The 13903-nt window shown below is 35.5% G+C and overlaps 1 protein-coding gene across 10 annotated transcripts in view; it reads left to right on the top strand.

The window, feature by feature from the left end:
* Positions 1-13903, top strand: part of LOC118276751 (hemicentin-2) — a 476616-nt gene that overhangs the window by 325822 nt on the left and 136891 nt on the right. For all 10 annotated transcript variants that reach the window (XM_050699980.1, XM_050699976.1, XM_050699979.1 and 7 more), the window contains one exon: positions 11782-11936. In XM_050699980.1, the coding sequence (XP_050555937.1) occupies positions 11782-11936 (155 nt within the window). The remainder of the gene's footprint in view (positions 1-11781; positions 11937-13903) is intronic.

Here is a 13903-nt window from a genome sequence, read left to right as displayed (position 1 = left end):
ATACAACTACATGATTTTATATTTCCATAAGGAATGATGGTTTCCCTTTATGGTGGAAGATAGGAATGTTTAAGGGGATATGTGATTGAGGGATGGGTAACTTCAACCCTTATTATCTTGTGATGGGTGGCAGAATTGTAAAGATAAACGGCTTTAGATTTGCAAGAAAACGAAAATAGGGTACGGAGTGTCTTTGACATGTGGCTAGAAGAGGTTGTAGCTTAAGAGGTTGTTTGAATGTGCTTATCATAAAACATAAATGGTTTGTTCCCCAAAAAACTAGATGTGTATATTGACTGCACGGTTGGCGCAATGGCAGGGCAACCAGCTGCCGCGCAACATGTAGCGGGTCCGATTGACGTACGTAGCAACTCTTTGTGTAAATCCACAAATCATTATTTCTGGTCGGGGTATGTGAACTGTATGTGTGTCTGAACTTGAATGTTTGTAAAACTAACAAAACTCCAGTAATATCTAGCCGTAAACCAACATTTAAACAATACAACAGCGTCCTCATTACTTCCTCATAGCATAGCTCCCTGTAGCAATCTCAATACTTTCATGGACTTAGCAGATACCTTCATAATGCACCTCTATCAACTTCTCCATAAAAGATAAAGCCACATAAAAATCTAAGTCTTACATCCAAGTAACCTTCCCTTAACCGACTGCCATCTATAACAGTTTATGGCCAGGTTAACGCACATACAGCCTAAATATTACAGGCTGTAACTAACATGGGGCTCAATTTGCTCAAACCGTAAACTATAAAATCACATTGCTATAGTTTTGTGTAGGATACTGATGCGTTATGTGAAAATAATTATGTAAATTAACTAAAAATCACGGCTTCACTACGAAGTATAAAACAAAGTCGCTATTTTTGTCTGTTTGTCTGTATGTTTAATTCTTTAAAATTACGCAACGGATTTTGATGCAGTTTTTTGTAATAGGTAAAGTGATTCATGAGGAAGGTTTATATGTATAATACAGGTATAATATATCACCATTGCACCCACTCGGGACTCTTCATCATGAGCATGACTTGGCACTTGATTGAAATTTATTCTGAGATATCGGTATTTCAGGTAATGTGACACTTTTACTCGATACGGGAAGAGAACCCGCAGTACTGTGCACAATAGTCGGTTACCCAGCCACTGCGTCAACTACAATTTTACTTCACCTACTTTAGTTTACAAAAAAAAAGTTTGCCGCACACTAAGATTTTCTCCTATGTCGTGGGTGCGTTTACACACATATAAGTTCACCTACACTCATGTGTATGCAAACTTGTATAACGTGTGTGTCTTATGTGGGTTTGAGGGTCATCACTCAGATCCGATACAACAAATTTTGGATCACACAAAGAGTTGCTTCATCAGGGAATCCAACCCGCTACACGTTGCACGGCATCCAGTTACCCAGCCACCGCGCCAACCGTGCAACCGCAAATAACTCATAATACAACTTTACTCAACCATAACTCTGCTAAAACTAAATAAAAGTGTGCAACAACTAATAAGGTACTATAGAAAATCCCTATTTAGACTCTTTGTCACAATTTCAGCTTCAGGCGTCCTGAAACGATGCTCTGAAGTATCGTCACTAATCCAGAGACCGAATGCGGTAACCGTAGATTATCTGCGAACAGTTGGCTGCTAGATATTAGACACTACGTAACTAAGCTACGTTGGTTTAAAATTAATAATTACTACTTGTGTCTGTCTGTTTTTGTTATATGACTTATTGGTGTTAAGTTTGTTGTGGAAAACTTGGTGTACCAGTTAAGTGGAATAAGTAAGAATGAAATTATTTAAACACCTTTTTTAATGAAGTGGTGCTTGGAAGCTTGGGTAGTATCTGATTAGATTTGTTCGCCATTTTTTAAGTCCCATAGAATAATTTTAATAATGTATACTGACTATGAGTTTTAAATAGGTCGCTTGCTACGTAGGTTGAGATTCAAAATTAAGAATTTAGATTTTTTTTTACATACTGTAAACAACTACTTACTACTAGGTTACTTTGTTAATACATAATAAAATTATTATAATTTATTAAGGTATTTATAATTATTTTAATGAATTAAACATAAACCTAAAATAAATGTTTAACTCGATAATCAAACTTGAGACTTTTTGGTTAGCAGTCGACCTTTCACTAGACCAAAGTAACATAGGAAGTAGCAGTAGTTTAAACATAAAAAAATAATTATAATAATAAAATGATTATTTTCATAAAGCTCAGGCAAAACAAGAAGCATTAGCTAGTATACCATATACCGCGGGTATTTGATATAAAAATTCTATGGTTAGGAATTATTTCCGCTCGTAATAGTTTTACTGTAACCATAAAACTGTGGTTAGCCAATATGTCTAGCTATTAATCTAACTTCATGGCATTTTATTTCCTATGGGGGCAGCAGGAATAAAGGTGGGTGAGTAAAATTTTGTTACTCATTAAAATCAGGTTTTATAAGCTTCTAGCTCGTTTATAGTGAATCCATTAGCCAGTGAGTGGAAGAGAAAATGTCTAATTTTTTTGGGGTCCGTAGACAGAGAGTAACTAAAGAGATGGGATAAAATAATATAAAATAGTGTTTCTTTTTTGAAAAGTTCCTTAAATCATCTCCACATTACACTACGGCCTAAACACTTGTTGTGAAACAAAGTTTTAGAATGCTTTTCCACCAGAGATGTGCTATGCTACGTTACTGTGGATGCGTTTGGCTTTCACCAATCTTATTCATTGGTACACATAGCTTAGTACTGGTTGAAACTGACTCAGTTGAACTGACTGAAAAAATACGTTCTATGGATGTGTGGCGACTACCGCGCAACGTGTAGCGTGTTCGATTCCTACACGGAGCAAGTCTTTGTATGATCGAGAAGTCGTTGTTTCGGGTCTGGGTGTCACGGGTATGTGAACTTATATGTTTGTAGAGACAATCACAACACAGGAGTAGTTTAAAAAAACTGACTTATTATTTCCTTTTGGTTGCTGCGACTAAACATTTTAATATAGCTACCAGGTAACCCAGAATTACAATATTTTCCTCTAATAAACGCGTATAGAGTAATCTTATCTGGAAATGAGGAGCGATGCAGTACAATCGTATAGTAACCACAATACAATACGCCAAACGGGTTAATGACCGCAAAGCCAATCCTCTCGGTCCGATTACTGTTGTACATCATCGAAAATTGGTTGCGAATGTGCTGGAATTAACAACACCGAAGGACTAAATTCGCTTGACACATTTTATTGGTTACGTTTTATTTGTGTGAATGGTTGTATCTAGTTCTAAATTTAATGTATCATATTGTTGTGCTGTTTAGTTTCGTTTTAAATGAAACTTAAGTTATTTTAGAGCAATCAGAACTATTAGAAAATATGAGGTTTTAATATAATCGTTTCTTTATTAGCATATACTACTAAATTACTTAACATATTCTGATTTAATTTGCTTATGAGATAGTTGGAATGAAAAAGAAAATTTTTACTTTTTTCTGGTATAAGCCGGTAAACGAGCAGACGGATCACCTCATGGTAAGCAATGGACCGCCCATGGACACTTAAAACACCAGAGACGTTACAAGTGCGTTGCTGGCCTTGTGGGCGTTAGGAATAGGGGATTGGGAAGATGGGGAAGGGTTATAATTGCGCCTTCAGTAATCTTAATCACACAAGGAAAGGCAACGCAAGCATGGTTTCACGTCGGTTTTCTGTGAGGCCATGGTATTATTCCGGTCGAGCCGGCCCATTCTTGCCGAAGCACATAGCTCTCTCACACTACTGAATTACTGAACAGATTCTGATTTAACTTGCTTCAGAAGTAGTTGGAATGAAAAAGATTATTACTACCTAAAACTGTGACCAAAGAAAAGTATTTTACATTTATTAACTTTACCTCTAAATTAATTATTATGTTATTAGCTTACTCACGTAACTTTTAAACAGTTTACGTACGATTACGTTGAAACAGTATGTCTCACGAAAGTTATAATAAAATTATTATCTCTGAAGTCTAAAAATAAGTTTTTGAACTCAAAAAGATATCTTTTTATGTTACAAGTCACAAGTGACATTAAAGAATGATTGTCTACTTCCATATTCCGCTTTGAAAAAGGCATTAAAACTTCAGAGACTTCAAATAATAGACTCACCGAGGTTTTGTTGAAAAAACTCGATTTACTTGCAAACCGTGAACTTGAATTTACCCTAAAGAGAAGCTTTGTAACCGTGCTACACCTATTTAAAGCTTTTATAACTTAAAATCTCACTTGGATTTTTTTTTAATTGGTCAGTTGGAAAAGGTTTATTTTGGAATGTTCAAAAGTCCATTTTAAAATGTGGTATTTATGGGCCGTTATTAGCTATAGGCATTGGCATGAATATATACTACATTAACTCTTTCTCTTTCTCTTTCTCTTTCTCTTTCTCTTTCTCTTTCTCTTTCTCTTTCTCTTTCTCTTTCTCTTTCTCTTTCTCTTTCTCTTTCTCTTTCTCTTTCTCTTTCTCCTTCGTTTTCTCTTTCATTCACTCGCGCGTAGTCTCTCTCTTCTGTATCTTTCGCTTTTTCTTAATTCGGTGACATTACTAAGAGGTTTTCGAAAAACCTAAAAGACACCGAGACCATTTCCTTGGCAGTCACACTTGCAACTTGATCACCGAAGCAGTCTTACAATAATTGAAATAAAAGTAAATAAAATTCAACACGCCTATAGTAATACGGTCCCATTGTATATGTCGTTCAAAGAAAACAATCGGAAATCTTCGGCTGATTTCGTGCGCCATCGGAGCGTGACAACTCCATTCGACAAAACTATTGGCCGTAATATAGAAATGGGGTTGCAGGCTTAAAGGGTTTCCGATGAAATTGGGTATTATTTTACTTGCATTGAAAAAATAGGTCAGATGATAGGGTGTTATAATTTCTTGCTCTACTGTTTATACCTTTTGTTTTAGTATTTTTGTTTAATTTTTTTTACGTGTAGTCTAAATTAACAATAATAATTGTATTATTAAAAAGTCGGGTGGGCGCAAATGCGACTGCCAAACAAGGGATCTTGGGTTCGATTCTCGGGTCGGGCAAAGTATTTTTCGGTTTTTCGAAAAATTCTCAGTAGTAGCACGGAGTTCCTACTCCTGCTTTTCGAACCGGAGCCCCGGTAAACCCGCTAAGTAGTCCGCAGCTCCCTGCCTACCCCTTCGGGGATAAAAGGCGTGGCGATTATCTAATCTGATCTGTTTTATTAAAGTTTTTTATAATATGTAACATTTTTAATTAAATAAGGATTCATATATGATATTTTATATTTCACAACTGTAATATCAACTTTTCCTAAGTCAAAATACATTATGTTTCCAAAATTAACTTTGCTACGCATTTCGCTACGGTGTAGCAAATGTAGCAACTGCTACGGCGTAGCGAACTGCGAGGGCATCGCCTGTGTACATTAGTATCCTACCATATTGCTAGGTACATATCTGCGCAAATATTTGAGAGTTTTGATAATACAATATACTCTGTATTGAATTTTGCATAAAGTTTATTTTGGAGTGTAATAATATTTAGCATCCGCAATTGCTAGTTGCAGAAATAGTTTAAACTTGTCTCTGTATGTGTACGGTAACTAAACTATAGAGTTTGTTGTACTGTGCTATTATTCCCATTTAAAAACTAACTCCTAGCATACATATTACCACGCCTATTTTTCATTGAGGTAGGCAGAAATGATGGCAGTCCAAATAACATGATTCTGGCATCCTTCCTACCACGAGCTTCCCAAATACCTGATCCCCAAAAGAACAACTACGGACTCTCTGACTCCTCTCGTGTTTCAAATGTCCATGGGCGGTATAGATTGCTTACCATCAAGTGATCCGTCAGCTCATTTCCCAGCTTATCCCATAAATATTTTAGAGAACGGTGAATAAAGTTCTCTAAGAAAAGGAGGATCTTCCGACCAGGTGAGGTGATCATGGCTGGCGGGCTTTCTGCCCAAGTGTTGTTCGTTGAAATTTTTTATCCGTGTTTATTCGCATATAAACTTCACATGAGCGATGTAGGATATTTATGACGTCATCCGTTAATTTGCCCATCGGTACCTAGTCTATGTGCGACTTCTGTAACTATCACTTGTAATGTGTCGCCACAATGTCATCAAAATAGCATTGTTAATCTAATTTAAACCTTAAATAAAAAGTAATTAATCCCTGTTTACCGTAAGAAGCGCTGTCTGCGGCGCGTAACAAACTATGTTGTCAGTCAGAGCGATAGTGTGGTCTGAAGGTACGGTGGGAACACCTGCACGTCAGCTGTAGACTGGTATATTTTACGGTCTATGTTCTAGAGCGGTGATTGCTTAGGGTATGTGGTTTTTAATTGAGTTATTTGGCTGTGGTGTAATGTTGTTAGTGTGTTTGGTGACACTATAAATAATAAATGATAATATATTTATTTTTGCAAATAGGTTACAATGTAACTATTTTACACGTCGATCTCTCAAATAACTAGATGAGGCCGTAAATATGTATAAAATGGATGACGTTTTTTTTGTTTTTCTTGCTTTTTAACAACACTAGAATTTTCTTCTGTGTCATGTAATTTGTCTGTAACTATTGCACTCCCGGATAATAATTTATAATCTCACGAAAGGAATCGACTGCATGGTTTGTACGGCGACAGGGCAAACGGCTGCCACGCAACGTGTAGCGGATTCGATTCCCACACGGAGCAACTCTTTATGTGACTCACGAATTATTGTTTCGGGTCTAGGCGTGTGTGTATGTAAATTTATACGTTAGCAAATGATACAGGATTTTTTTTTTTATGTGGTAGACGATTTTTTTTAAAGTAAAGAAGAAGCTAGATTCTCTATAACAATATGAACCTGTGAAGCTTTACTCAGTAATTGTCTAATCGACCACTCAAACAGTCATAATGGTGTATACTAAAAACCACAATCTATAAATCTTCCAACCTATTTGCCTGAAACACATAAAAAACTAAAAAGTATAATATTAAAATTTTTCAGCTGAAAAACTGAAAACTCGTTGGGAAGTATTAAGAGCATATTAAAGTAGTTAATAGTTACTCGTTCTAGTAACTAGTTAGTCGTTGCTGTTAGTTAAACAATAAGTTGCGGCTAAAACTGGTACTTTGGTCGTATCAAAGAGTTTTTTTATTTTATTTTATGAGAACGCTAAGATAAACTTTGTGTTAGAGTTATGTGGAAGTAGTGGTGATTTAACCAAGCTTGCTTCAGGGTTATTTACTAGATACTTATAAGCTATTAGCCTCTGCCACTCGCATTCCTGTGGTGCATAAAGTATCCTTTCACTCATAATATTATGAGCTTATACCTTGTCAGTATACCAAATTGCATCAAGTCCGTTCAGTAGTTTCAGCCTGATTGACAGAAAATAAAAAAAATTACAAACCTTTACACTTATCACATTATATTATATAGATAGAGTATGAGCTGACTTGATTGATAGGATACTTTGTATAACACGGGAATGCGAGAAAACCATTGGCAGAAGCTTGTATTACATAATAAGTAATCACATGATTTGACTCCATGTAATCTTTGAACCAATATACCGTATGGAGAAACCTCTTGTGACCTAATTTAAACCACATATTTGTCACTATTTTGACTGACAATATACGAAAAATGAGCGAAATGGGCCCAGTAGGTAATGTATAATTATAGGTACTTAAAAAAAACATGATTTTCTTTCAGTAATATTAAAAAGTAACTAAGAACAGTCCCTCATAAACCATGTCTAGATAAAACTTTAAAGTCTAGGCTAGACGCCAGCTAATGAAAATTGGCTATTACCATAAAATGTAATTTCATCCCCGTGAAAGCACCATAAACCAACTATTGAAGTTTCAAAATTATACCGACTTTAAAGAAGGTAAGTTCTGAGTTTACGACTTTGGGTAAGAATTTTTGTTGAAGTTGGTTTTGTAGGTAACCAAATGATAGTAGTGAAGAGTTTCTTTATGTCTTGTTTTTATTATTAAGTAATACTATGATTATTATAGCTCAAAAGTTTTTAAGTTTAGCAGAGTCATGTTTCAGAACTCTCCCACTCTCCCACGCTTTTTTAAGGGGGGAAAATCATCCAATGGCTTTTCTCACCATGGGTGATGCAAGAGGGAGTGTCAGACTCTTACTAAAAACCACCCCATTCCTACTCCTGGTTTTCGAGCCGGAGTCCCGGTAAACGGGCTAGGTAATTCGCAGCTACGGATCAGGCACCAGCCCTACTGGGTCCCATCTGTGGTGGTCTGATGGCTCTTAAAGGCGTGCACGGAACGCGACACGCCGTACGCATGGGTAGCTCTCCCGCACTTTCTTTATTAATCAAAGTACAAATAAACGCAAATATTTTTTCACATTATAAGAAGATTCCACCAATCTTGTGACACGTTGCAACAACCCATCCAACCGTGCATTAATAATTGTCTTCATCTGCCTTACCAAAACAATTGCAGCATTAAAACTTTCAAAATTCTTGAACCAAAATTCCCAAATCACATTATCAAGTCTAAGTCAGAACAAAATTCAAATGTAACCGAATAAATTATCCCAGTGTAGCGTCAGCAACAGCAACAGCAACACAGGTGCAATAGTTATTCGTATTGTTATTCGAACAATGCGAACTTTGTTGCAGACTTTGTTGTGAACTGTACCTAGTATCGTGACGTCACAACTTTGATTATTGCTTTGATTAGGGTGGTTTTAAACTAGAGGTGTGCTATGCTATGTTGCTGTGGATGCGTTTGGCTTTCACCAATCATATTAATTGGTAGATATAGCTTTGCACTGGTGAAAACGGATTCAACTAAGATAATATGTTTTTTGTATAGAAAAATGTGTGCTACGCATGTGTGCTATGGATGCGTGCTATGAATGCATGCTATAAATTTGTACCATGGGTTTGAGTTATGGAAGGTTTCTCTAATATCGATAGTTCGCATACTTAAGTAATTGTGTATCTTCTTCTTCTTAGAGGCGATGTCTAAAGATCACAGTAATTATAACAATATTATAAAAGAAAAAAAAACCTTGAATAAAACCACTCCACAGTAGTATTGTCAACAATTTAAACAGCCGTCCCCAAAGGAAGCCATTTTTAACACCCTCTGTATAAAACAGGTGACGTCACTACCAACGACATCACATAGAGCTACACAAATCCAATATAAACTGATCGTCCAATGTGAGTAAAGATCATACAAAGTGAGACCATAATAAACTGGTTTTGTATAGCTTCAAACCTGTAATAACCAGTATAAGTAGAGCATTGAATGTGTGGAAAGATTGTACAAAAAGAGGCCATGGTAAACTGGTTTTGTATAGCTTTATGAGCACGGGTACCGAAGTCAATTTATTTCTTTAATTTATAGCTCAACATTGAAAAATTGGTTCCAACGCATTATCTCTTGGAAAAAGGCTTTTTTATTCGCTTTTCTACGCTTTTTATATAAATCTTCGTCACTTTGTCTTTTGGTTTTTAGCCATGGAACATAAGTTTGCTTTTTATTGGAAGGGGCAGGCAGAGTTAGAAAGAAAGAAAGAAAAAAACATTTATTTGGTACAACACCAGGCACAAACTGTACACGCGAAATAAAATAAGAACAAAAAGGACAGTATATATACACAAAAATTAAAAAAAAAAAACTAAATCACTAAAAATATTGTTTTGTGCCCGACAGTTGCACCAAAAAAAAGAGAATTAATCCCGGATTTTCATTAGTCAAATGATCGCGAATGTAAATGTTGAGTTCCATTCTTAATTCTTCTTCCTCTCTTCATCTTATATTTATAAAAAAAACCTGATAACAAATAGCTTAGAATTACTTTTACATTTAATACTTCGATCTACGCTGTCAAGACAAAAGACATAACCACCTCTCCCTCGTCTTGTTCTACTCCATCCAAATTAAACAACATAATTTTGTATCTCCGCATCGATACCCGCCCCAGTAACAAACGGTCGGTTGATTAGTGGGCAGTGATGTAACATCATTAGGTGCAAACTGCAACTAGTGACCTAACTAGCTGCAACTACTGACCTAACTAGATGCCCTACTTTCAATGGACATACACGTTCACATAAACATAGGTGTTATTAGCTGTTTGTGTTCAGTTTTTGAAAGCGTTGCTTAAATAAGGTAGATGACTATTTTGTATTTTATAAAATAATAATATAACGTCACGTGTTTTATCTCTGAAGGGGTAGGCAGTAGTGAACATCACGGCATGTAATACCACTGTACAATGTACACCCACTTTTCATAATTTATGTTGGAAGTCTCATGTAATAGGGGATGAGCGTATTGCCATATACTGAGCACATTTCCAGAATCCGGGTTGGTAAAGGATTTTTTTTTTGAAAACCTGAAAAAAAATGAATTCCAGACTCCAGGCTGCTAAAGGTTTGCCATCAGACCACCACAGATGGGGCCCAGTAGGGCTGTTGCCTGATCCGGAGCTGCGGACTACCTAGCGGGTTTACCGGGGCTCCGGTTCGAAAAGCAGGAGTAGGAACGGGGTGGTTTTTAGTCAGTAAGAGTCTGACACTCCCTCTCGCCTCGCCCAAGGCGAGAAAAGTAATTGGATGATTTTCCCCCTCAAAAAAAAAGGCTGCTAAAGGTCTATTTTGAAAACTTGGAAAAAATTTGCAATACTTTGCCCTACCCGGGAATCCATCCAAGTCCACCCAATCACAGTCTATCATGAAGACATGAGTTCTCAGTCACGGTTATTTTTGATATACAGAAAGAAATGCAGAAAAATAAACTTTAAAGTTCACAAAATAGAACACATTACATATTACTACCACAATTATGACCTCTTTTTACACAGCCAACCAAAAATCAACTAAAACGCTTCAAACATAAAATAGACTTTCACTCAACAATTACAACACAACTTCTAATCTCTTTAACCCGAATAATCCATCCGTAATTTTCCGAAAACTATCGAGTCATCAGCCAAAAACAGGCAAATCTAGAGACTTCATTGGAAATCGAGTATTTCGCGTTTTTTTTTCTGAAAATCTTTCAGCTAATGGCAGTTTGGTGAGTCTGCAAGTTGATGGGACAAGCCTTAGTTAATTAAGTGGACTGTCTAACAGATTGATAGGTCTGTGCGATGGGACTTAGGGATCGAAAATGTTTTTTTTAGTTGCGACGAAATTAGACGCAGTCTTTTTTTTGGGGGTTTTAATTTTTGGATAGTTAATATTTACTTTAATGTTGTTTATTGATTATTGGTGTTGGCAGTTTGTGATGTGGCGTTTGGTAATGCCATTCTTAATTAAGAACGTTGAAAAAAGTATTTAATTATTCAAATAGGTTAACTTTTCATAATTTCCTGTGGAATCGAAAGCAAAATATGTTTAATAAGCATTTATTTATTTATTAAACATTTATTTCACACGCAAAGGAAAAAAAAATAAATCACATGTAGGTACAATTTATACTTAACTAGAAAAGATTGGAATATAATAATTACGTTTTGTATTGATATTATACGTATGTCTCAAGACTACGGTGAAATGGGTGGCATATACTGAGCACAATTCCAGACTCCGTGCTACTACAGAGAAATTTTCAAAAAACCGATACTTTGGTGCGACTCATGAATCAAACCCAAAACCCCTTGACCAGCAGTTGCACTTGCGCACTCGACCAACGAGGCAGTCAATAACATAAAAAAAAAAAACTAATAACAATCATATCTTTGTCCACAGAGTAACAATATCATACTCCAAAAACAAGACTTATGCAGAGCTGGTGATTAACGACGTGAAGCCTGAAGATGAAGGGGTCTACCGATGTGAGATCACCTATCTTCAGGTTGGGGAAGACTGCAACACCGTCCAAATCACCGACTTTCACACATACAGTAAGTACCACCTAGATTTTAAGTGATGAAGAGCCTTATATAAAACTGATACTATTAAATTTTTAGGTACAAATAGTCGAAGATATAAGTAATTTTCAGTGGTATATAGGTACTGTGAATTCGAATGTTGATTTAATTTTTTTTTAGGCTAAATTCGTAACCACATTTCCAGTTCTGTATTTAAGACTTGCAGAAGTGATTGGAGATCGATTTCCCTTCTTTAAGTACAATTCAAAACGCCAACCCTTTTTTAAAAAAGGGTACTCCATGTTTAAACATGCTTTGTGACGTTGTGAATGTCCAACGCTGGTAGGTTACCATCATAAACCCTTGCGTATCAATAAGGATTTCCATAAGCAACAAAAAAAATTAAACCATCTTTTCATATCTGACTGCACGGTTGGCATGTTGGCTGCCATGCGACGTCTAGCGGGTTCGATTCCCACACGGAGCGACTCTGTGTGATCCACACATTATTGTTACGGGTCTAGGTGTTATGTGTATACATATAAACGCACTCACGACACATGAGAAAATCTTAGTATGGGGCAACGTTTCAGAAAGGTTATCGAATGCCCATCGTTTAATAATTAATTTAAACTGTGAGTTGGACATCGAACACAAACAAAATTAATTATACTTACATGATTGATTTACTCATATGTAATTATTATATAATAAGCATGTAAATAACTAAAAATTATTACTACTTAACACGCATCAATAGGAGTGTTGATTATATATAACATGACAATAATAATTATTGAAATTATTACAGACTTGTTATTATCGATACATGCATAATATATGTATGAGTATGTAACATAACATTTGTTTTGTATTTAATGATATGTAATTTGTCATGGTATGTTTTTATAATAACTATCGTGAGACATACTAAATGAACTAAAAAACAACGGTTTACTTACGTACATAATATTGAGAAAAGCTCTATTACAAGCCACTGTTTTACGAGGTAACTCGACTAGTTTCAAGCCACGCAGGGACTCATACTCATGAGTAGCATTGCTAAGGACCGTCTAAATGTAGTTTTCTTCATGATTATGTCCTTCCTAATCGAACTATCAAATTAGTTACTTTTTTAAATATTAAAGTTATGCATTAATCATTATACAGTTACGTAGTTTCAAACAAAACTACCTATCCAATGAAAACATTCGTTTTAATCAGGAAAAATATTATGAAAAAAAAACCATTTAATTTTAGCAATTTACTTTGTTCGTTGTAACTGTAAGTTACTGCTGACATAGTGCTGGGAACGGTTTGTCGTAAGTAAGTGGAGGACATATCGCACTCATAAGTTGTGTCAACATGACAGCCAATCAGACGGGCGGCTGGTAGCGTAGTGATGGGAAAGTGTCGATGTTTTATTGTCGACTTTGCTTTTTTTGTTTAATTGTATTTCGTTGTATAAATTAAAACTGCAGTAGAGAATAGTCTACCGTTCTAAAACAAAAACCATTTTTATTGACAAGTAGCTGACCTGGCTAACTTTTTACAGTACTTTGTACTGCTCCAAACATTTTTTCTCACTTTTCAAATCTTCGCTAGACTTCCACAAATAATTTTAGATCAAAATTTGCCAAATCGGTCCAGCCGTTCTCGAGTTTTAACGATATATTTATAGATTATTGTCAAACAAATCAATAAAAGACATAATGAAAATTATACGTTACAAGACTATTTAGAAATTAATTCACAAAACCACTTCTAAGAAATAAATATGTCTACATATACCTATCAACATCAAAGTAATAAAGACACAGAAACTTCGAAAATAATGTCCATTTAGCCCATTGAAAACTTTGTTAAATTGTCTCCTAATTGATTAATGTGCCCGCCGTCGATATAAATGGACAAAATAATAATAAATAAATGGAATATAAATTATTATTAACGTCGTAAATAGACCCCAATTAAGAAAGTTCATCAAGATGTATCTTAAT

The sequence above is a fragment of the Spodoptera frugiperda genome, chromosome 17 (genome assembly GCF_023101765.2).
Source record: "Spodoptera frugiperda isolate SF20-4 chromosome 17, AGI-APGP_CSIRO_Sfru_2.0, whole genome shotgun sequence".
NCBI lineage: Eukaryota > Metazoa > Arthropoda > Insecta > Lepidoptera > Noctuidae > Spodoptera > Spodoptera frugiperda.
Note: the sequence above shows the minus strand (reverse complement) of the source record. Positions and strands in the feature narration are given on the sequence as shown.